Here is a 24,901-nt window from a genome sequence, read left to right on the forward strand (position 1 = left end):
AGGGCCTACTAAAGACCTTCCTCTTTCAACAAGTGTTTTAAACAGAGACTTTATCCCAGTTTGCATCTGTGTTGAAATTGCTTCTGTTTCTAAAGCTGTTTTTTTAAAAAAATAAATAAATTAAAACTGTTTTGTTTTAATGAGTTTTTAAAGATGTTTTGTGTTTTATGTTTTAAAGTCTTTTGTTCTTAATATGTTTTAGAGTGCTTTTAGTGTTTTTGTTTGCCACCCTGGATTCCCTCTGGGAGGAAGCATGGGATATAAATTTAATAAATAAAATAATGGCTTCCCATGAGGCATCCTGAAGCAATTTACATTCAAAACGTATATAGAACAATTGTATATACAAAAATGAATAAAAATAATTATGTATATATAATAACAATGTTTCAACAACATCACACACACACACACACACACACACACACACACACACATATATATATTTAAGTCCAATACAGATACCAACTGGGATAAAAATCTCCACTTAGCTTGTTGAAAAAGAAACATCTTCAACAGGCACTGGAAGACAATAGAGAATATATTACATTCATATTTATCACATTTTACTTTTAGAAGCCTTCCTTTTTTTCAAATTGTCCTCTGTATGGTACAGCATTCACAGACACTTGATATGCACTATGTTGTCTTGCTTGCATTTATTTGTAATAAAGAGCTGTTGTTGTATAGGTCTCCAGCTGAAGCCATATCACAAGCCTCTACAGCATGTTCGTGATTGGCCTGAAATACTCAATGAACTGACAAACTTGGATCCTCAGAGGGAAACCCCACAGCTTTTCCTGAGGAGGGATGTAAGGCTTCCTTTAGAGATTGAAAAAAAGGTTGGCAGAATATCTTCTACTATATCAAATCCAGGTTCAACACCTGAATTTTTAATTGGAGACTAGTGTAATCATTTTATTAGTATATTGTTCTGAATTCTCCAGATACTACCTAGGTCAAGAGTTGCCAATGTGTTGTCCTCCAGATGTTGCTGGGCTACAACTCCGATCATCCCTGACTGTTGGCTACACTGACTGGGGCTGCTGGGAGTTGGAGTCCAGCAACATCTGTAGGGTACCATGTTGACCACCCCTATCCTAGATGATAATCTAAAAAAGGTTGCAACAACCTTTTAAAATAAATCTAATACTTAGCTTGGTTGAACATACTAGAAGGGTCTTCTTTTCAGGCAGGACCCAAGACAAGTCAAAGAAGGCTATCGGAAAAGACAGCCACTTAAATCAGTGTGCTCCTAGGGCTGTCTGCAATTAAAGATTTTTAATTATTTAGCTGACTTTTAACCAATCTATTTACTGTTAAAATAAAGTTATATTTTGCTGGCCTTAATGAAGGTGTCTTTTTGAGGATTTGGAAGCAAGGGGAAAGTTTCTGTTAAATGTGAGAGACCTCACACTTTAATAAAAGCTACTTCTTGTTTAAAAGGAAATTGTCTTAATGTTGGCTGTGGAACATGCCAGAGCCAAAATGTCTCAAAAGACATTTAATTAGTATTGTGAAAAACTGAGATTTAAAAAATATATTATTAGTTAATGAAGTACTGCAAAGCTTCAGTTATCTGTGACTATTACTATTTAAAGGAAGGCCATAGTAATTTCACTCTGAAAAGTTTGTAAAACAAGAAAAGAAAAATCCCTTGTCAAAGGAGGTCTGACTGGTCCTATTTTTGGTGACTGCCGGCAGGCACAAGACATTTTATTTAGACACGCCTTTAGCCCATCAGCTGATTTACACATGGTAATTGGTTTCAACTGTTTCTTTTTATTGATGGCAGTAGTATCTCCCCCAATAGGGTGAGGCGGCATTAGTAGCCTCCCAACAGCAGCATCGCTAACATTTATTGGGAGAGTGAAGGGTGAAGTGGCAGCAAAGTTTGCTCTCTGCAAGCACACCTACGGGAACACCAAATAGTCTTTGCCATTGCTCCACTCTTTCCCAACCCTACCATCTCTTTACCCCTCTCCATCCTGGTATGTGGTGGCGATGCTGCCGCCGCTCTGCCTCATCAGGCAAGCCACTCCTAAATGATGCTTTACTTTGCCTTGTTATGTTTTTTACTTGGTTTTTTCTTTCTTTCTGCTTTTGCTGTTTTCTTATATTTTCCTGGTTCTTTTGTTGTTACTGCTGTTAGCTGCCTTGAATATCATTTGGTGGAAATACAGGGTACAAATGTAACAAATGAATTAATATATTTTTGTGGGTTTTCTCCCATCAGTATTTGGTACATGAAGAACCAAGCAGGTATGTCTGTGCAGTTAGCTGTGCAATTGTGGGACCTTTTAAGGATTCATATTCCAAAGGTCTTTAGTTGTTACTTATTTAGAATGTTGTATAGACCAAAGAGGCTCTCAGAGTGGCTTACAAAATAAATCTATCCCCTTCAGTTAATCTCTCCAATGATAATACAAAACTATCTTCCATTATTCCATTACTGAACAGAAATATAAGCCCTTTGTTATTTATCAGTAAAAAATGTTCATGATTTACCTTGGAAATTTTTTAAAGGTATTTATGGTAAAGTGGGCAGTTAGGTCTAAGCTATTTTTTTTAGTATTTTTCACATTCAAGTCTTTGAAACAAAGATTTTAATTTTGTTTTAAGTGTAAACTGCCCCAAATCTTTGAGATAGAGTGAGCTTGAAATTTAAATAAATAAGTTGTAAAAATAAAAATATTTTATTTACTATGTTGTAGATCGAGGATCCACTGGCTATTCTTATCTTGTTCGATGAAGCCAGATACAATTTGTTGAAGGGTTTTTATACGTCACCTGATGCCAAGCTGATAACACTTGCAAGTCTGCTGCTGCAAATAGTCTATGGAAATTATGAAAGTAAAAAACACAAGCAAGGCTTCCTAAAGTGAGTGGATTTAAAAATATTGATGTGCTTTTTGTTTTAAAATGAAGGTATGTATATAAGACAGTCTAACAGCACAATCCAAACCGAAGATCTGCCAAGATGAAAGAGTTTGGATTTGGCAGATCTTTGGCTTTCTCAGCTAAGCTGGGGCTCAGCTGGGGTTATGCCAGTGTAAGTTCCTCAGACAAGGCTCAATTTACCAGGCATAAGTTCCAAAAAAGGAGTGTTCTGAGATGGAGCACGACAGGGCAAGGAGAGACTTACACGTATTCAAAACTTCTTCCAGCTCAGTCACATGACCTAGCAACCCAGTAGAACTTCACCAATAAAGAGTGGTGTAAGTCAAATTCCTCTTGAACGGATTTTGGAATAGGTGTAACTTGCATTGCCTTTGTGTAGTTAGGATTGCTCTGTAACAGAATATTTCATGTTTGGAGGTGTGGGCTAATTCTTGACACTCTCCCTTTTGCCTAACTGAGCAGTGCAAATCTGACTTCAGCAATCACCTGATCACCAAATTAATCATTATTGTGCTATAATATGCGTGTAAGAGCTGCTGATGAAGGCAAATAAATTTTGTTTTAATATGTTAAATGTTGTAAAAATAGTTAAATGTGTTTGGTTTTTATTTCCAGTGAAGAAAACTTAAAATCTATAGTACCAATCACCAAATTAAAAAGTAAGGCACCTCACTGGACAAATCGAATACTTCATGAATACAAGGTAAGAGGTTTTAATAGAAATGTAATTTCAGAAAACCTAGTCATTTAAAATATCCTTTGTTTCCTGGAAGTGTTAGGTCAACAAAATAGACTAAATGCTAATTATTGAGCCATTGGTATCAGTGGTTTGCTTGTCATATTAAACTATAGATAAAATAAGCTATGGTTTAATGTGGATGTGTTGCTTCTTACCACTCCTACTGCGCTGGTGGAGAAATAAGCTATGGTTTGGCATAGCATTGCATCTGAACCTGGGCGTGTAGTTTGCTTCTCCCCAAAAAACCATGGGTGGTAACTTTGGGGGAAACAAGCCATGAACCTGGGTTTAGATGAAATGCTAAGCAGACCATGGCTTAGGTCCCTGGCAGGAGCAGGGAAGGAGGCAAGTGCCTGTGATTTCACCAGCATGCACTTGCACATTTACATTAAACCACCATTTATTTTCCCTATGGTTTAATGTGACAGTGAACAAAGTCAAAGTACATATGAGGAGAAGGCTTGGCTAGAGAGGCAGTGGAGAAGCCCAGGAGCTGCAGTCTCCTGTGTCTTGTTATGGGATGGCTTGTTGGAGGATAAGCACAGCCAGCTGCTATGGTATCTTTGCAGTGCACCTAGAAGGAGAAAAAGGTAAGCCAGAAGGAGAATGCCAAAGGTTCCATAAGGGCATGCCCTGTGATGTACAACCTGGGCTTAAAGCCTGCATAGTGCCAGGCACAGGGCGCGGGTTGGCTTGGAATGCTACAAACAGTGTGTCAAGAGCAGAGGAAGCAGATGTGAGAGTGCGAGAGAGACTGAGAGCTTGCATCATGAGGAGAGTGAGAGTGTGCAAGAGACTAGGAGCAAACATAGACAAAGGTAGAGGGGAACTTGTGCTGGGGTTGGTGAGAAGCTCTAGTACAAGAGGAACCAGGAAAATCGGACTTAGAAGCCTTTCCCTGAAGAGTGGGAGGAGGGTGGAAGGACAGGAAAGACCAGTAGAGTGATCCTAAGTTTCCCAACCATTCATGGGCTATTTTTAGAGGCCCCATTCAACTGTCAATCACTTGATTTCACTATGCTGCACTAATGATCCTTTTACTCTAATGTAATCTTATTACAGTCTAACTCCTTAACTTAATGATCCTTTTACTCTAACATAATCTTATTACAGTCAATGGCACAATCCTGACTTTCTTATAATTTTATATTTATTCATATAAAATGCATAAAATCAGAATATCCTTAAGCAAAGTATCTTGTCATTGCATCCTGTGCCAAAAAAGTGAATCTTAAGAAAGTTTTAAGAAAGTTAAAATCTTTTGTGGATATGTCAACTTGTATTTACAGAATCTCAGTACTAGTGAAGGTGTGAGTAAAGAGATGCACCACCTGCAGCGCATGTTTTTGCAGAACTGCTGGGAGATTCCTACCTATGGAGCTGCTTTTTTCACAGGACAAGTATTCACAAAGGCAAGCTCAAGCAATCATAAAGTCATCAGAGTCTATGTAGGTGTGAATGTCAAAGGGTTGCATCTTCTCAACATGGAAACAAAGGTATGATCACTGGCTTTATTGCAATTATAAATTCCAACATTATCTGTGCACATAAGGCATGAAACAGAGGTGTGTGCATACTGCATGTGACAGTTATTTTAAGTTATTCCTTCAATAGCATCTCGAACTGCATTGTAATTTGGAATGAAGGCTATTGATACAGAGTGTCTCTGGGACAGAAATCTGTGTGCATCCTCTGGAGGAAGTTCAAGAGATTTCATGCCGTATCCTTAAACTGCTTTTTAAACACTTGTTAAAAATACAGGTACTGGGGAGAAAAAATGAGCAATAACTTCAGAGTATACTGCATATGCAACTTTTGGATTGCACATTTTTAGTTATTGTTCCTTGTTTAGAAATTCGATTAAAATATTCAATTTGTTTGAATCTGACATAGACTGGCTATATATGTGTTCCAGTTGTGACCAAGATGTAACATTTCTAGATACCTGAAATGACTGTGCCCTGGAACAGTTGGTCATGGAACTGACCAGAGGGATGGCGACCCTGGAGTAATCTTAAATGGCACCCAGGAACTGGTGCAAGATAGAAGTGTTGTTGAACCAACTGGGAGCAGTGACCATAGTGCTATTAATTAAACATACATGTAAATAGCCAATTACCAAGATAATCCAACATGGTCACACTTGACTTCAAAAGAGGAAACTTCCAAAAATGAGGAGATTGATAAAAAGAAAGTTGAAAGGCAAAGTCCAGAGGGTCAAATCACTCCAAAATGCTTAGGAGTTGTTTAAAAACACAATATTAGAAGCTCAACTGGAGTGTATACCATGGATCAGGAAACGTACCACCATGGCCAAGAGGATGACAGTGTAGCTAATGAGCAGAGTCAAAGAAGCTATTAGAGGCAAGAAGGCTTCCTTCAAAAAATGAGTCTTGTTTGAATGAGAAGAAAAAAAGGAGGCAATAAGGCATGATAAAGAATTTGAGAAATACATTGTTAAAGACATAAAAACCAACAACAACAAAATCTTTAAATACATTCAAGGTAGGAGACCTTATTGGGAGGCAATTGGACTCTTGGATGACAAGGGAGCCAAAGGTGTGCTAAAGCAGGATAAGGAGATTGCAGAGAAGCTAATTGAATTCTTTGCATATAGGACAGATCCCTGTGCCTGAACTAAGTTTTGCAGGAAGAGAGTCTGAAGAACTGAGGCAAATACTGGTGATGAGAGATGACATTCTAGGCTTAATAGACAAAATAAAAACTGGCAAATTGCCAGGTATGGATGGCATCCACCAGAGAGTTCTCAAAGAACTCAAATGTGATATTGCTGATCTTCTAACAGAATTATGTAACTTGACCCTTGGGTCTGTCTCTATACCTGAGGACTGGAAAGTGGCCAATGTAACACCAATATTTAAAAAGGGATCTAGAGGTGATCCTGGAAATGACAGGCTGGTTATCTCAATATCTGTCCTGGGAAAACTGGTAGAAAGTTTTGTTAAAGATAAAATAACCAAGCATTTAGAAATGCAAGTCTTGTTGAAGCAGAACCAGCCTGGCTTCTGCAAGGGTAAGTCCTGTCTCACTAACCTATTAGAGTTCTTTGAGAGCATCAACAAGTATATAATAGAGCTGATCTAGTTGACATAGTGTACTTGGACTTTCAAAAAGCTGTCGACAAGGTATCTCACCAAGGGCTCCTGAGTAAGCTTAGCAGTCATGGAATAAGAGAAATTGGTTAAGCAACAGGAAGCAGAGGGTAGGAATAAATGGACAGTTCTCCCAATGGAGGACTGTAGAAAGTGGATTTCCCCAAGGGATCAGTATTGGGACCTGTGCTTTTTAACTTTTCATAAATGATCTAGAGTTAAAGGCAAGCGGTAAGGTGGCCAAGTTTGCTTATACTAAATGGTACAGGGTTGTTAAAATAAAAAGGGATTGCAAAGAGCTCCAAAGTGAGTGAATGGGCGGTAAAATGACAAATGCAATTCAGTATGAAACAAGTGCAGAGTTATGCATATTGGAGCAAAAAATCTTAATCTCGCATATACATTCATGGGGTCTGAACTGGCAGTGACTAGGAACAAAACCTTGGCATTGTAGTGGATAGCTCAATGAAGAGGTCGACCCAGTGTGCAGCAGCTGTGAAAAAGGCAAATTCCATGCTAGAGATCATTAGGAAAGGTATTTAAAATAAAACTGCTGATATCATAATGCCATTATATAAATCTATTGTGCAGCCACATTTGGAATATTGTGTACACTTCTGGTCATCTCACCTCAAAAAGGATATTGTAAAGCTGGAAAAGGTTCAGAAAAGGGCAACTAGAAGGGGATGGAGCAACTCCCCTATGAGGAAAGGTTGCAGCATTTGGGGCTTTTTAGTTTAGAGAAAAGGTGAGTCAGAGGTGACATAATAGAAATGTATAAAATTATGCGTGGCATGGAGAAAGTGGATATAGAAAAGTTTTTCTCCCTCTCTCTTAACACCAGAACTTATGGACATCCAATGAAGCTGAATGTTGCAAGATTTAGGATAGACAAAAGAAAGTACTTCTTCACACAGTGCATAATTGATTGAAATTTGCTCCCAGAAGAGACAGTGATGACCATGAACTTGGATGCATTTAAAAGAGGATTAGACAAATTCATGGAGGAATGGCCACTAGCCATGATGGCTACGTTCTTCCTCCACTGTCAGAGGCAGTATACCCCATTTCTGGGAATCACAAGTGGGGAGAGAGATGTTGTGCGCAGGTCCTGCTTTTGAGCTTCTCACAGGCACCTGGTTGACCACTGTGAGAACCGGATGCTGGACTAGATGGGCCATTGGCCTGATCCAGTGGGCTCTTCTTATGTTCTTAATTTACACCAAAATATACATTCACCTTTTAAAAAAAAATCCTTTTATGACCCTTCATATTTAAGACTTCCTGAAGACCATGTTGTCTTACCATGTTGTGTATTTCTTTTAAGAATCCAAATATTTGGGGGGGGGGGGTTGCTTGCTGAATAAATATTTTAATCAGGATTTTAAGGAAATTGTTTTTGTGAAGAGTTTTTTTTAAAGTGGATTTAACATAACCAGTGCAGAATTTATAGAAAGTTTCAAATTGCTCTGAAAGGTTTGAACTTCACTTGTCTTAGTGAGTGATTTTAATGTATATATGTATTTGATAATTAAATTAAGATCCTTATTCTTGTTAGCAATTATATGATTTCCGTTTGTGTAAAAAAAGACAAATATCTCATTTAAAAGTGGAAGCTATCAAGTGATGAATAATGGATATTTCCATTAACTCTTTGGAGGAAATTATTTGTTATAGGATTTAACATCCTCTGTAATTAAATTTTTAACATAAGCAGCAATCTATTTTTTTGTGAGACAGAATACATTATATATCAGACATCTATTTTAGATAGTGGAGACATAACATATTAAGGAAAGCACTTTCGCTTAATGACAATTTATACATAATTTTGGCGTTTCATCTTGTTTCTTTTATATTTATAGGCTTTGCTCATAACTTTAAAATACGGTTGCTTTATGTGGCAGCTGGGAGATGGAGATATCTGTTTTCAAATACATAGTTTGGAAAACAAAATGAGCTTTATAATCCACACCAAGCAGGTAAGCCAGCTACTGATTTCCCCTGATCTCAAAAATATTTTTTACTTATGCTATATATGCATAACAATAAGATTTTAGGGCAGCAGTTGCTGTTAGTCTTGGAGAATAAGAGTAAGACTGTTGATCAGACTAACATTAGGTTAAAGGTACACAGAAGTTCAGCACAAGTTAATAGTTTGATTTAGTCAGATGATCAAATAACACTACTCTCAGGTCTGTGTGTATACGTGTGTTGTTGTTGTTGTTATGTGCCTTCAAGTCAATTGCAACTTATGGCGACCCTATGAATCGGTGACCTCCAATAGCATCTGTCATGATGTCTGTGTGTGTGTATTCAAAGTCTGTCAAAGAGCCCTCAAAAACTGTGCTTAGAATTTTTGTGCAAACAAATTTAACATATGTTAAATTTGAGGAAGAGTCATAGCTTAATGGTAAAGCATCTGCCTTGCAAAAGGTCCCAGGTTCAAGCCCTGGTATCTCCAGGTAGGGCTGGAGAGAATCCTGTCTAAAATCCTGGAGAGCCGCTGGCCATCAGTGTACATAATACTAAGCTAGATGGACCAATGGTCTGATTCCATATGAGGCAGCTTCCTACAGTTTGTTCCTAAGTATGCATGTATTGGTTTACTTTGCATAGCTTATGCTGTGCTGATTATAAAACTGTCTCTGGGCCCTTTCAGGCCAAAGTCAGGAAGTCAATCAATAAAATAAAAATCAATCTGATTAATTATAGGACAGCGACTATGAAAGTTTTCAATTTACCCAATACTCAGTATCCGTCAACAAGCAAAAAATAGCTTGTTACTATAGGGAATAAATCCAGGAGAAAGGCAAGGTGCAAGCAGCATCTGACTGGGTTTAAACATGCCACAACCTTATGCTTCCAAATAGTTCAACACTGCATAGGTAGAAACACTCTGTTTCCAATAGTGGCCTGGCTTGGGTATCAGAGTAAGGCTTACCATGATTGCGCAGACATAGTGGTCTTGGAGAGGAGCTCGCAATCACTTTGTTCCTCCCCAGAGCTTGTTAGCTTAGCACAGTGTAGTAGCTAAGCCAAGGTTTGGTTCCACTCAAACATCATTGAATACACATTACATTTTGGCTGTTTGGAAAATCCTGATTTGTTTTTCTGTTTGTAGGCAGGACTCATCGTAAAACTGCTGATGAAATTAAGCAGCCAGCTGATTCCCAGTGAAAGAAGTAACTGAAATAAGTGGAGAATGGTTATGCAATTAACTGTGCTAAGTACAATTGTTTTTATATATGCCTTGCATATATATTAGTTGTACAAGATGAAAAATGCTGTCTACTGGACTTCATTCAAAAGTGTATTTGTTTATTTGTAAAACATATTTGTAAAATATAATAAAGTAATTATTTTGATAAAAAACTTGGGGGGTTATTTGGGGAGAAAAACCATAAAATGCATATAAAAAGAGTATGTATATACCCTACTGGACCTGTGTCAAACAAATAAAATCAAGGGAACAATCCTAAACACACTAGGAAGTAAGCCCTATTGGACACAGTTGGACTTACTTCCAAGTAAACTTGCCCAGGATTGCATTGTTTAAAATAGATTACAGTATTTAAAAATGCCTGTAGGCTACCCAATAATAAGTTACTGCTTTGCAAGTTTCAGTACATTCCTTTATTTCACATGAGAACTGTAGTACAGCATTAATGGAGGAATGTAGTGCAACCTGTGCAACAATAACTTTTAGTGGTCAGCCTAATAACAAGTCTCCCATCTTGGATATTGTTCAATTTATGTTTTTATATAATCTACCTTGGAAAGGTTTTTTGTCCTGAAAGGTAGCCTCAAAATATGGAAATTTTTTTTAAAAAAAAAACCTTGGGCATCACAAGCGGAACTCTGTAACTGACATTCAACACCATGCAAGTGCAGGGCTTTTCTGACTGACTTCCCACTGTAGCCTCACACAATCCCCCTCAAAAGAAACTCTAATGATCTGGGGACCTCCAGAGCACCCTTCAGTCCATTGCAAATGGCTGTAGCTAGAAGAGAAAATCAGCAACTTCCCTAGCCTGTGTTTTTTTAAGCTGGGCTTGCTTTGTCACCTCTTTGTTTAGAACTTTTTTTTAATTGTATCTATACCTTATTATATATTTGGAACCCTACAGGGAAAGAGTCAGGAGGGTTTATCTATCTGTCATACACAGAGTAGATCCACTGAAATAAATGGACTTGATTAGCTCAAGTCTTAGTGTAGCTTAGTTGAATACAACCCAGGAAGAACAACCATAAGTAAGATGTGAAGTGTAATGTAAATAATATACTGCCTTTTTATACTTATGAAAGAATTTTGTTTTTTAATTTATTCTTATGTTTATTAAGTACAGCTTTTTATAAAATAATCTTTGTATAAAAGTTTCTAAAAACCAGGGTATTTAAAAATATATTGATTTTATTGACTAAGGCATTATTAGTGAATTTAGTAGCCCTCCTCATTTCTATGCTCTAAGATCATCTAAGAATTCCTGACAAAATTAATATTGTGCAACTTCTATCATTTTCATACATGGAGGTGTACATATGTGCAAGTTACACCTGTGAGTAAAATCATTTGCTCTGTTCCAGACAGAGTGGAGAGACCACAATAATGTGGCGGAGCACATGATTTCCATACAGAAGATCTTAGGTTAGTTCCTCACATCTCTAGTTAAAAGGATCAGGTAGCAGGTGAAGTGAACGATATCTGCCTAAGACCTGGAAAGCCACTGCTAGTCAGAGAAGACAGTACATTAATAGATGGACAAATAGTCTGACCTAATATAAGCCATCTTCCTATGTCCCAGTACCCTCTAAAAAAAATGAAACAAAAATCCCATTCAAGACTGCATTGAATTTGGGTTGGCTCATCCATTGAAAATATCATATGGATATTTAAAATATCTGTGTGTATTCTAAAATGCATGTACTCTCAAGCAATTATCCCAGATTTCTTAACTTAAATAAAATGACTGCAAGCTTTTAACTGCAGCTCACAATTATTCAAATGCAACTTGAGCCAAAGACATATAACAAGCAGCTAGATGTGGCTGCATGCACAGAAACAGGCCTTCCTATTTATATTTCCAACTGGATGAACTGTTACTAATTTTTATTATCATGCATTCATTCAAAAATCAGGAAACTGTGTGCGTGTGTTGTGATATATATATGTAATTGTGATGTTTATCTTAAGCTTGATTACAATTTTCTTATTTATTACTACTGTCAAATAAATTAATTGCAATAATGTTCTGGTTGAGTTTTTAAAATTCACCTAATAGCTATTAACCACTTTTCCTTCTTAATTTAATATGTATGTAACTTAAACCTGATGCATGTGATCTGTAAGATATGTGTGCACTCTTTCCATATTTTTAGCATGTTTTGCTCTCGTATATGCAGTCCAATCATGAACCAGGATGATCTGGTATATATTATTAGGCTTGGACTTGCGAAACTTCAGTATCTAATGAGCCATAAACTCACAGTGGCTTTTTATAAGACACTCTGTCCCCATGCAGACATTTTCTTCATCTTGGTTAAGTACTGTATAATTATAGAGTGGCTGCAAACGAAGATATGAAACCATGGTTAACCACAGTTAAGCACTGCATCTGTACTCAGCAAATCCCAGTTAAGGCAGTTTGTCTCTGTGTGCAATTTGACCAACAGAAGCAGAACTTAGCAAGTTAATAAATCATGATATCAGTGTACCTTTGGAATGTTAATCAAAGTTAACAAACTATGGTACTACTAATCATGGTTAAGCACCAGACCTGTCACTTCACATCTTTAACATAGTGGCCTATGTAACTTTAAAGTTGACAATGAGGACATTGAACTTGTCAAGGATTATCAATACCTCGGCACAGTCATTAACCAAAATGGAGACAATAACCAAGAAATCAGAAGGCTAGGGCTGGGGAGGGCCGCTATAAGAGAACTAGACAAGGTCCTCAAATGCAAAGGTGTATCACTGAACACTAAAGTCGGGGTCATTCAGACCATGGTATTCCTGATCTCTATGTATGGATGTGAAAGTTGGACAGTGAAAAAAGCAGATAAGAGAAAAATCAACTCATTTGAAATGTGGTGTTGGAGGAGAGCTTTGCGGATACCATGGACTGCGAAAAAGAAAAATAATTGGGTGTTAGAACAAATTAAACCAGAACTGTCACTAGAAGCCGAAATGATGAAACTGAGGTTATCATACTTTGGACACATCATGAGAAGACATGATTCACTAGAAAAGACAGTAATGCTTGGAAAAACAGAAGGGAGTAGAAAAAGAGGAAGGCCAAACAAGAGATGGATTGATTCCATAAAGAAACCACAGACCTGAACTTACAAGATCTGAACAGGGTGGTTCATGACAGATGTTTTTGGAGGTTGCTGATTCATAGGGTTGCCATAAGTTGTGATCGACTTGAACGCACATAACAAACCTCACAAGGTTGTAAAAATAAAAATGCCAGAAATTATAGAGAATCCTGGAGACAGTTCATAATGCCCTATATTTCTGTTTTACAAATAAGCATCTAGTTCTACTTTCCAACCTAATATCCTCCAAATGTTTTGGACTACAGCTCCCATCATCCCTGACGATTGGCCATGCTGTTGAGGGCTGATGAGAGTTGTAGTTCAAAACATCTGGAGGTTGGGGAATGCTGAGGTAGTCATTCAGAGTACTTGGATAATTACTGTGTGGAGAGTCTGCACTATTTGCCTATTGAGGTAATTATAATGAGCTAGCAAAGCAGTAATATCTGGAATGGGTGGGGAGCCTGTAGCCCGCCAGAGCTCACTGGACTACAGCTTCTACCATTCCTGACCATTGGCCATGCTGTCTGGAGCTAATGGGAGTTGGAGTCCAACAACATCTGGAGGGCCTCTACCCCAGATCTGGAGTAATACATGGCAAAACTAGTAATCCTGCACTCTCAATTATCCTAGAGTGCAGGACACAATAATGGGTTCATGTTACAGGAAGCCATAATTTGGCTGAACATCAGGAAAAACTTCCTTACGGTTAGAGCAGTATGACAATGGAACCAATTACCTAGGGAGGTGGTGGGCTCTCCAACACTGGAGGCATTCAAGAACCACCTGTAGGGGATGCTTGAAGTTGGATTCCTGAATTGAGCAGTGGGTTGGACTTGATGGCCTTATAGGCCCCTTCCGGCTCTGTTATTCTATGATCCTCTCAGTTATGCTCACAAGTAGTGAGGTTGTATTTTAAAGCTCTGCCACACTGAAGCACAACTAAACTTGCTCAGTTACTTGTCAGTATGACGAGAGAAATGAGCCAATCAGGATAATGCTGGAGTGGAACTTCCACTTGAAATGAAGTGGCAGTTGGGAATTCTGTGAGGTGAGATATGGAGGGAATGCTTTACAGCGGTTTTGTAAACATTTTCGCTTATGTGTAACAAATTTCATCAAATCCTATTTGACCTCAATTTCTTAATATTTAAAGTCACTACACCTTTTTCGTGCTGTTGTTTGTTCTTTCTGTTTTGCATCTCATAGAAGCCTTGAATGAGCACATACTTTCCAAAATAATATTTCATTCATGTCTGGTGAAAAGGAGGAGGAACAGTCCTCCGATATAAATCTTGAGGGAGTGAATGAAATCTCTCCAAAGATTTCTGAAAATGACAGAATGCAATTAATTGAAAAGCTTAATGCAATTGAAAATTTCCCAAGTCCATTAGTTGAAGAAAGTAAAAATGCATCTAGTTATAATGAAGAAAATCAAAATGAATCTAGCTCTAATGATACTGGACTTAAAATATTATCCTCAGAAGTGTTTGAGACAGATTCAAAACCAGATATATCACAATCACCATCTGTTTATGACGTTTCATCATCAAGCAGTTTGTACAATGAAAAGACAGGTGAATCCAAGGAGAATCTCATGGAACAACCAACAGAAAGCTCTCCAGAGGTTTCTGAAAGCCATTCAGAAAAAGATACTTTACATTCTACAGCAAAACTAGAAATGCGTAAAAAACTACCAGAAATTCTGATGTCTGATACCAAGAACACTGAACTTCTTGCTTATCTGTATGCTGAAGGATTAAGTGACATCCCATCAGGTTTTTTTGAAGGACGAGCTAGGAGAAGTTTATTATTATCTATAGAGAATACTTCAGTACCTGAAAAGACATCAGTGGAGATGCTGTCTGAAATGATTGATGATGTCACTGTTCAATTAAATGCTAAAGGACTGATTGAAATACCTTTGGGGATTTTTGAGATTAAAATGTTAAAGTATTTGTATTTAAACAATAATGAAATCAAAATCATTCCAAGAGACATAAAATCATTGACAAACCTGGAAATATTATCCATAGAAAAAAATCGGTTAACATCATTACCTCCTGAAATTTCCCTACTTCAAAACCTTAGAACTTTAAACCTTAGTCATAACCAAATATCATTCCTTCCCATTGGAATTTCAAAACTTTCAAGACTTAAGTGTCTTTTAATAAGTCATAACAACATTGAAAAGTTCCCTTCTGCATTAGAAAACCTTGAAACATTGGAAATTTTAGATCTTAGTGGAAATAAACTAACTCCACCAGACACTATAACTACCATGAAACGTTTGAGTGTGCTCTACTTAAATTCCAATAAAATTTCAATATTCCCAAAGGCTCTCTGTTACCTTCCAAATCTAAGTAAACTCAGCTTGTCAGAAAATCAGATCCAGAGTTTACCAAAGGAAATTAAAGAGCTCAAAATGTTAAAAGAACTTTTGCTAAATAACAACAAGCTTACATTTTTGCCTGTACAGCTCTTTCAACTGATACATATAGAAAAATTGAGACTGGATGATAACCAGTTAGAAAGCCTATCGGATAAAGTAGAGAATTTACAAAAGCTTCGAGATCTCAGTCTTGCCAAGAATTTGTTCAAAATCATTACAGACAATATTTGCAGCTGTACCATGCTGGAATGCCTGAACCTAAGTGACAACCAGTTTAAAAGGTTTCCTACCAATCTGTACAAATTAAAATATCTAAGGGAACTTTACATAAGCAGAAATCAGTTAATCTTGTTAGATGAACAAATAGCATACTTTAAAGACCTCTCAATTTTGGAGGTATCAGGGAATGCTTTAATGTACATCCCAGTTGAAATAAAAAGTTGTGCAGAAATTACTAGAGTTGATATGAGTTACAACAGGTTGGCCTTGTTTCCAGTGGGACTGTGTGCATTGACTGCCCTTAATCACCTAAATCTCAGTGGAAATTATATTTCAGAAATAACTATTGAAATTTCATTCATTAAAAACCTACAGTATTTAAATTTTAGTAAGAACAAATTGCCTTCATTTTCCATGCACTTGTGCACTCTTGCCAAACTAAGTTACCTAGACCTAAGTAACAATGAAATAAGTAGTGTTCCAATAAATGTTCAAAAAATGAAATCTCTTCAGGTTCTGCTCTTACACCATAATAAATTCATTCTGTTTCCCAGAGAGTTATGTGCACTAAACCGCCTTAAGGTACTTGATCTTTCAGAAAATAAGATACAACACATTCCCTCAGATATTAATGAACTGCAGGAACTAAAAGACTTAAATCTATCAGACAACCAGTTTGTATCATTTCCAACTGAAATTTGTCGGCTTTCATCACTGCAGAAGTTAACATTGTGCCAAAAAAATGGACTGAAGGTAAGAAGTTACTTAAAATATTAAAGTTTGTGCTATACATGACTTTGCATACCAGCCCTTTGTAAGGAAGTTTATATTTATAAGGGGACACTGCCTCAATATCTTTTCCAGCCTCATCACAGAGGGAATTCTTACACCAGGAGTTCTCAAACTTTTTCTTCCACAAACCACTTGAAAACTGCTGAGGGTTTTTGCAGACCACTTAATGATTTTTCTGCCTGTTGTGGCAATTTTAATGTGTTGTGTCAGTTGCTATATGATTTTTAATTGTATTTTTATTATTTCTTTCTTTCTTTTTGCCCAGGGCGGCAACTGTATTTCTTACAAATTGTGTTTTATTGCATTACAGTTTTAATTCAATAGAATTCAAACTACAATACAATAAAATACAAAAGAAGTAATCAAAGAAGCAATAAAACAATTAAAAATCAATATCTTTAATTTGATTGATGTGCCCTCTTCTGTCTTCAACTGCAAATCTACAGCCATGCCACATGAATAAAGTTCATGGATCACTGGTGGTCCACAGACCCCAGTTTGTGGGAACCTTTGTTCTACATTCATGCTATGTACACTCATCCCACGTATATTTTTATATGGCTTAACCTGTTAATCCTACTTGACAAGAGGCAACAGTGGGACAAAACTAATTCATGTACTCCACTATGAGAAACAATGTCTCTCTCAAGCCATTTTCAACTCTTAAAAACTATCGACTGTTGCTCGCCTAAACAAGAATAATTCAGGAAAACCTCTAAATGTTAGATGTGGCTCCCTGATTAGGTAGGGCAACAAAGTGCTGAGGAGCAAAGCAAAATGGGGGGCAAAAATAAAATCTATAGCAAGGATCAGCAACAGGATTAGTTCCCTTATTGTTCACATCATATGCCTGAAAGCTTTTGTAGGAATAGCCGCCCTGGGCTCCTACTGCGAGAAAGGGCAGGATATAAATCAAATAAATAAATAAATAAAAAGCTGGCTTGGCACTCTGACCTATTGTTTGATCAGCTTATTTCCTGGTCCAGATGTTTATCTTGCAGTTTCATCCTTTGACCATAACTTGGTTTGTATATCTACTTCAATGCTTGGAATGAACTACTTTAACAAAGTTCACTGAACTAGTTAAAAAATATCTGAACTACACCTCAAAGTAGTTCCCATATTTGCACAGTGAACTGAACGTGAATTAAGTTTGTTTGGGGGTAGAACTTTGAACAATTTCTGGTTTATCTTCAAGTTCGTTCTCTTATATGTTTTCATTTTATTTAGGCTTTTTGAGCCTTTAAGCTTAAAGATCATGATAGCTGGGGTTGGGTGGGATAAATTAAACAATGCACATTCCCTTGTGTGTGGGTTTTGATGTTTCCTTAGTCTTGTAAAGCATATTTTCTACAGCAAGTTGTAACATTTTTTATACAGCAAGGTGTAACATTTTGAATGCTTTTTTTTGTAAGGGTCATTTGGTTGAACTTGAATTGAACTGAACTGTGAACTGACTGTAAACCAAATTAGTTTATTTTGTAAAGAGAAGAACACGAACCAGAATTCATTCCTTTTCAGACATGCTGAACTTGAACTACTTCCTTTTGAAAATGAACTTGTTCAGGACCCACTTGTGGGCTTGAGTCATAGGAACATAAGAAGCTTCCTTATACAGAGTCAGACCTTGGGTTCATCTACCTCAGTATTGTCCATGCTGACTAGCAAGAGCTCTCCAGGGTTTCAGAGAGAAGTCCATCCAAGCCCTACCTGGAGATGCTGGGACTGAACCTAGAACCTTCTGCATGCAAAGCATGTGCTCTACCACTGACCTATGCCCTTCCCCAATAACATAAATTGCCTCTTTACATAAATGTGTGTTGCTTAACACTTTTCCCTTTTTATCCTCAGTTAAAATCACTTTCAGAAGAGATATCAAAGCTGCTGGCACTTAAAGAGCTTGATGTATCTCATAATGAATTACAAGAAATGCCAGAAGATGTAGGGGAAATAAAATCTTTGGTTACTTTAATAGCAAATGACAATTGCTTAACAAAGCTTCCCTTGAGTTTTTCATCACTCCACAATTTACAGTGCCTGAATCTCAGAGGTAAGCGTTGAAATGTTCAATGTCATAGGACAATTAAGACATAGAATAATGACAGCAGTACCTGTGCAAAAGTAAGTTTCCACATCCATATTAGTTGTAGCAAGTCCACAAATGTCTTCTGCAGTTGGGACAGAAGGTTATATTCAGCTGCATGTGTTACTCATTCCATTCCCAATGTGTCAGTTTATGAGGGGAAGTTACATGAGTGCAGCAATTGCAAGTACTCTTAGATGAAACAGATTATCTTGACCTGTTCAAGTCTGGGTTCAGACCTGGTTATGGGACTGAATCAGCCTTGGTCGCCTTGATGGATGACCTCTATCGGACACAGGGAGTGCGACCTTGTTATTCTTACTTTATCTCTCTCTGCAGCTTTTTATACCGTTGACCATGGTATACTTCTGGGCCAACTTGGTGAGATGGGTATTGGAGGCATGGTTTAACAGTGGTTCTAATCCTATCTTCAGGGTCATTTTCAGATAATAGCATTGGGTAATTGTCTTTTGCCCCCCTGGCAGTTGTGCTGTGGGGTGCCGCAGGGTACCATCTTGTCCCCCATGCTGCTTAACATCTGTATGAAGCCCTTGGGAGTGGTCATCAGGAGATTTGGGGTGAGGTTTCAGCAGTACGCTGATAATACTCAGCTCTATTTCTATGTAACATCTGAATTGGAAGAGGCCATGCAAGCCCTGGACTGCTGCCTGGACTCGGTAGTGGGCTGGATGAGGGCCAATAAACTGTCTCTGAATCCTAGCAAGACGGAGACGCTGTGGGTTGATGGTTCCTGAGTTTGGATAATTGGTCAGTTGCTTGCTTTGGATGGACTCCCTCTGAAAGAGCAGGTTCGTAGTCTGGGGATGCTCCTGTATCCATCTTTGTTGCTAGAGGCCCAGGTGACCTAAGTGGTAAGGAGTGCCTTTTACCAGCTTTGGCTGGTAAGACAGCTGTGGCCTTTTCTGGACATGGATAGCATGATGACTGTTGTCCATGCACTGGTAACCTCCAGGCTGGATTACTGTAATGCACTGTATGTGGAGTTGCCCTTGAGGTTGGTCTGGAAGCTGCAGCTGGTGCAAAATGCATTGGCGAGACTCCTCACTGGGGCAGGGTATCGCCCACGTCACCCCACTGCTGCAAGAATTGCACTAGCTACCTACCTATTAGCTACCAGGCTAAGTTCAAGGTTCTAGTTTTGGTGTACAAAGTCCTATATAGCTTGGGACTAGGATACCTGAAAGACCGTCTTATCCCTTATATACTGAATTGATCACTGAAGGTGAGGGGCTCCTGCAGATACCATCTCATCAGAAGGTCTGTTCCGCACAACATAGGAAACTGGCCTTTAGTGTAGAGGCACCTACCCATTGGAATTCCCTTCCCTTAAATATTAGACAAGGTGCCATCTCTGTTATCTTTTCGGTGCCTACTGAAGACCTTCCTCTTGCAACAAGCCTTTTTAAGTAGAGACCTTATCCCAGTGTGCTTCTGTGTTCGAATTGCATTTTAATGTGGTTTGAAAGCTTTTTAAAAAAATGTTTTGAAAGCTTTAAAAACATTTTTTTAAAGTTGTTTTGTTTTAATATGTTTTTAAGGATGTTCTGTTTTTAATTTATTTTAAAGTTTGTTTTTATGATGTTTTAAAGTGTTTTTAGCATTTCTGTTTGCCGGCCTGGGCTCCTGCTGGGAGGAAGGGCAAGATATAAATCAAGTAATAAATAAAATAAATAAATAAATAAATGTGGTATCATTCTGCTCTTACAATTTTCTGGGTGAGAGCAGATGAGAACAAAGATCTGCGTGTACACACACCATTAATTAAAGCACATGACTTCCCTCTAATAATCTGAGAACTGTAGTTTGTTAAGGATGCTGGGAGCTGTAGTTCTGTGAGTGATAAACTACAAGTCCCAGGATTCTTTGGGGAAAGTCATATGCTTTAAATATATGATGTGTATGGAGCCTAAGAAATGAAAGTTAGACAACAATGCCATTCTCAAAGAGAAAACATGCACCTTGAAAACATGGTCTATTTTATGGTAGCTATGCTTGAAGGTTACTTATATGCGGTCTTCTGACTGCTTCCTGAAGTGACAATTGTTTCACAGAAGTTGCAATGGTGCTACCTATGTGAGGTTCATATGCCCTAGATTAACATAATGCAAATAGCATCCATTTCTTTTATCAGAAAACAAGATGCTACATTTGCCTAGTGATTTGCACCTTCTTCTGGGACTGAAGGATATAAATTTTGATGGAAATGCTTTGATCAGGCCTCCACTGGAAGTCTGTAAAGGAAAACAACTGCTCCCCATAACACGCTACATGGAAAGTGCTGATCAAAGAGATGGTAAGTTTAGAAAAAGTTTCTCACAACATCACTAGGTAACCTTAGATCAAGGATGAGGAACCGGTGGCCCTTCAGATGGTAGTTGGGCTACAGCTCCCACCAGCACAGCCAGCATGGCCAATGGTCAGGGAAGATGCAAGTTGTAGTTCAGCAGCACTGGAGGGCCAGTTTCCCTACCCCTGCCTTAGATACTCTGACACTCCTAGCATTTTGTTTATATATTCCATGTATATATTCATTCCTCCTGATATCTTAGAATTCCTAGACTTGATAGCCCCTTCTCAGATGACTGTCCTCATTCTGTGGCATTTCTATTCTAGGGTCTAGATCACTTTCTATCCTATTCTCAGAAATGCACAAAGCAGTCAGATTCCCCCTCTACTTTTCAGCAAGTCCCTCCCCAAGGTTCTGATGAATGCTTCTTGTGGTCCAACAGCTCTTCACAACTTGACAGTCTCACCCAATGCTTTTCTGAGTCTTCTGTGGGAAGCATTGCTTGTTGCCTGGCCCTTCTATGAGGTCTCTATCCTTTCTTCAACTCCTCATAATCAATAATAGCAAAAGCACATGTGATGGGGTGGATGCAGAGCATCAACAAAAAGGTGGCCCCAAACAAAGTGTTTCCCAAGGCATCCACCTAAAGTGGCAGACTGCTATAAACCAGGGAAACCTGTTACCCTCCAGGTGATGCTGGACTACAACTCCCATCATCCTTGACTATGCTGGCAGGAGCTAATGGGAGATGGAGTCCAACAACACCTGAAGAGTCACAGGTTTCCCACCTTTGCTAATTGCTAGATATCTTTGCACATTTCTGGGTATACAGAAACCAATATTTTAGCATCTACTGTTCTATCATCCATCAAAGTATATAATGAATGCTACCACCAGTTCAAAACTGGAGCACTTGAGGTACTCTCTCATATGAAACTGCTATTCTGTAACATTCACCATCTTCTTATTCTAGATAAGATCTTGGAGAAAGTATTGAAGACCATTTCCAGCAATATTCCCTTTGAACATTTTGAATTTTTTTGCCAAAAACTGCAGCTCACCAGTGCTGTAATCAAATCGATCGAAACAAACAGGTTAGTGATAAGAACAATGTATTCCCCCCTCCCTGGAATATTTTATGTTATTTTATTCAGATGGAGTTTTTTTCAGTGTTTTGTGGTTTCATTGATATATCTCCTAATAGCTCCAAGAAGCAATCCTAACTCATATCAATGCACCTGGAAGGAATTAGGATTGGGTGGAGAGCTGGCTGCCATGGAAGTCTCCACTGCACCCCCTGAAGGTGCAGACTGTTTAGGTGTTAAGCACAAGGCCCCAAAAGGCCATTTGGATGGGGACAGAGTACGGCTGGCCAAGGATTCCCTGTATCCTAAACTGGCCCACTAATAAAGGAGGGTCCAATTTGGGCCCTTCTGCTGCACCAGTTCAGACTGGTGCAGCACCCCCAGAAAACCCTACCTTCCAACATTAACTGCAGAAGCCAGCAGGGCTGTGGATATGGTCCCAGGTTCAGATTGCTGACTAATTCATCTGGAGTAGATCAAGTCTCTTCTCTGTATATTTTTCTATTAGGGCTCTTTTGTTAGAAGAAAAGGTTACTCAGGCATTGACCCACTGGAAAACTGCAAATCTAAACTTGTCTCCAGCTGCTATGACAGATCAACTGATTAGAGTACTAACTATGACCGGTCTGTATTACCTGACCAACAAAGTGAAAGCTTTAAAACTCTGTTCAAGACTGGTGAAGTTCTGAAGAGCAAATAATATTGGTATTTTCAATACAGTTGTTTGGGCACATAAGCTGAGTAAAGTTAACATCAGGAGTCAGTAATTTGCTGTGTTAAATGAATTGCTATTGTTGCTTTCAATAAAAACTCCTGTGATATCAACTAGGTTTTGAAAATTAATTTGCCTCTGATGTTGGAAATACTGTATACAATACAATATGAAGCTTTATCTGACTAGATTGCACCATCACAATGAGAATCCAATGTGTTTGCATTGCAGGCTTCTTCTGAAGAATATTCTTGCAATTTTGGTTTTGAATTGCTTACAAGTTCCCATTATTTTTTTCTCACAAATTCTAAATTACGCCAGGGGAACAAGCCTATCTCTTTATTGCACAGGTAAGATTTAATTTGGTTTGCAAGAGTTCTACTTTGATGCTGAAAGAATCGTTTGACAGAATCGCACTGCTGCAGTGTTGCATGAGAGCAGATCACAGTCCAGCAACATAGAACCATAGAATAGTAGAATTGGAAGGGGCCTATAAGGCCATCTAGTCCAACCCCCTGCTCAATGCAGGAATCCAAATCAAAGCATTCCCGACAGATGGCTCTCCAGCTGCCTCTTCAGTGCCTCCAGTGTCGGAGAGCCCACTACCTCTCTAGGTAATTGGTTCCATTGTCGTATGGCTCTAACAGTTAGGACGTTTTTCCTGATGTCCAGTCGAAATCTGGCTTCCTGCAACTTGAGCCCAGTATTCCATGTCCTGCACTCTGGGACGATCGAGAAGAGATCCCGGCCCTCCTCTGTGTGACCACCTTTCATGTACTTGAAGAGTGCTATCATATTTCCCCTCAGTCTTCTCCAGCCTAAACATGCCCAGTTCTTTCAGTCTCTTCTCATAGGGCTTTGTTTCCAGTCCCCTGATCATCCTTGTTGCCCTCCTCTGAACCTGTTCCAGTTTGTTTGCATCCTTCTTGAAGTGCAGGGACCAGAATTGGACACAGTATTCAAGATGAAGCCTAACCAGTGCTGAACAGAGGGGAACTAGTACTTCACACGATTTGGAAACTATACTTCTGTTAATGCAGCCTAATATAGCGTTTGCTTTTTTTGCAGCCACATCACACTGTTGGCTCATATTCAGCTTGTGATCAACGACAATTCTAAGACCCTTCTCATATGTTGTATTGCTGAGCCAAATATCCCCCATCTTGTAACTGTGCATTTGGTTTCTTTTTCCTAAGTGTAGAACTTTGCATTTATCCCTGTTTAATTTCATTCTGTTTCATTCTGTTGTTTTCAGCCCAATGCTCCAGCCTATCAAGGTCCCTTTGAATTTTGTTTCTGTCTTCCATGGTATTAGCTATGCCCCCCAATTTTGCATCATCTGCAAATTTGATAAGCATGCTCTGTACCTCCTCATCCAAGTCATTAATAAAAATATTGAAGTGCACTGGGCCCAGGACTGAGCCCTGTGGTACCCCACTTGTTAGTAATCACTCGTTAGTAAACATGGTAGTTCACTAAGTGGTCAGAAGAAGAACAGTCTGGCCTGCTTTTGTCCGTTCAGCATATAAAGAAATCAGCAACAGAAGCCTTGAACAGCATGGAGATAAATGTTTAAAAGCTGCTAATGACTGCAGATCAAATAAGCATCCAGCACCATGATGGGGTGGGAGCTCCACGTGTGCACTTTTGACAGATAGTCTTTTCCACAGGCAATTGTGCAGCACTCCAGTCTCTGGGGTACTGTAAGAAATGAACAAAAATAGAAGGGTAAACGCTTCACTCTGCCAGTCGTGTTTCTGCATGGTTTGGCTTAGCATTACGTCTTAACCTGGGCTCATGGTTTATTTACAAACCCCTTCTCGAAGAAGCCTAATGCTATAACAACATTTGTTAGTGTTTAATATGCCACAAGACTGGTTCCCACCACTCCTCGAAAACGTGTTCTCTCTAGCCGGGTGTAGCAGCTGAACCTGACAGGGATATGTGCAACCCAGTAGCCGCTATTTGCATGCATAACAATTGTACTCTTACTATTCTAATAGACTATCATCATCATTAAACAGAGCAGGAACGGTTAACCGACGGCCCACACCTGCCTCCCCCCCTTTTTTCCTCCTGGGTCCCGAACACCCCCGCAATTTGGTGCCATGGGAAAAAAAATCTGATCCGCGCAAGGATCCACAAACAAAAGGCGCAGTCCGCCGCCCAAAACTTCATCATCTGGTGAGCACAGCAAGGAGTTATGTTCATTCCGATCGTCGTGCTGAAACCTCTC

At 38.7% G+C, this 24,901-nt stretch overlaps 2 protein-coding genes across 6 annotated transcripts in view; both read left to right on the top strand.

The window, feature by feature from the left end:
- Positions 1–11,929, top strand: part of KRIT1 (KRIT1 ankyrin repeat containing) — a 37,011-nt gene extending 25,082 nt beyond the window's left edge. For all 4 annotated transcript variants that reach the window (XM_061587859.1, XM_061587861.1, XM_061587860.1 and 1 more), the window contains 6 exons: positions 691–842; positions 2,715–2,881; positions 3,517–3,604; positions 4,930–5,136; positions 8,619–8,735; positions 9,878–11,929. In XM_061587859.1, the coding sequence (XP_061443843.1) occupies positions 691–842; positions 2,715–2,881; positions 3,517–3,604; positions 4,930–5,136; positions 8,619–8,735; positions 9,878–9,946 (800 nt within the window). In that variant the 3' untranslated portion in view covers positions 9,947–11,929. The remainder of the gene's footprint in view (positions 1–690; positions 843–2,714; positions 2,882–3,516; positions 3,605–4,929; positions 5,137–8,618; positions 8,736–9,877) is intronic.
- Positions 11,930–14,326: 2,397 nt separating this feature from the next.
- LRRD1 (leucine rich repeats and death domain containing 1) lies at positions 14,327–22,642 on the top strand. 2 transcript variants are annotated; one of them, XM_061587447.1, is made up of 6 exons: positions 14,327–14,393; positions 14,553–16,438; positions 18,329–18,527; positions 20,713–20,874; positions 21,842–21,962; positions 22,462–22,642. In XM_061587447.1, the coding sequence occupies exons 1-6, from the start codon at positions 14,327–14,329 to the stop codon at positions 22,640–22,642; spliced, it is 2,616 nt and encodes an 871-aa protein (XP_061443431.1). The 2 variants fall into 2 exon arrangements, with proteins under 2 accessions (XP_061443431.1, XP_061443430.1); XM_061587446.1 differs by having other exon boundaries at positions 14,327–16,438.
- Positions 22,643–24,901: the final 2,259 nt, after the last annotated feature.

Source organism: Rhineura floridana, chromosome 10, assembly GCF_030035675.1.
Source record: "Rhineura floridana isolate rRhiFlo1 chromosome 10, rRhiFlo1.hap2, whole genome shotgun sequence".
Classification (NCBI taxonomy): domain Eukaryota; kingdom Metazoa; phylum Chordata; class Lepidosauria; order Squamata; family Rhineuridae; genus Rhineura; species Rhineura floridana.

Coding starts and splice junctions, on each gene's coding strand:
- LRRD1 (XM_061587446.1), top strand. CDS start 14,327: ATGTCTGGTGAAAAGGAGGAGGAACAGTCCTCCGATATAAATCTTGAG. Junction 16,439..18,328: donor GCCAAAAAAATGGACTGAAG/GTAAGAAGTTAC, acceptor TTTTATCCTCAG/TTAAAATCACTTTCAGAAGA. Junction 21,963..22,461: donor AAATCGATCGAAACAAACAG/GTTAGTGATAAG, acceptor TTTTTCTATTAG/GGCTCTTTTGTTAGAAGAAA.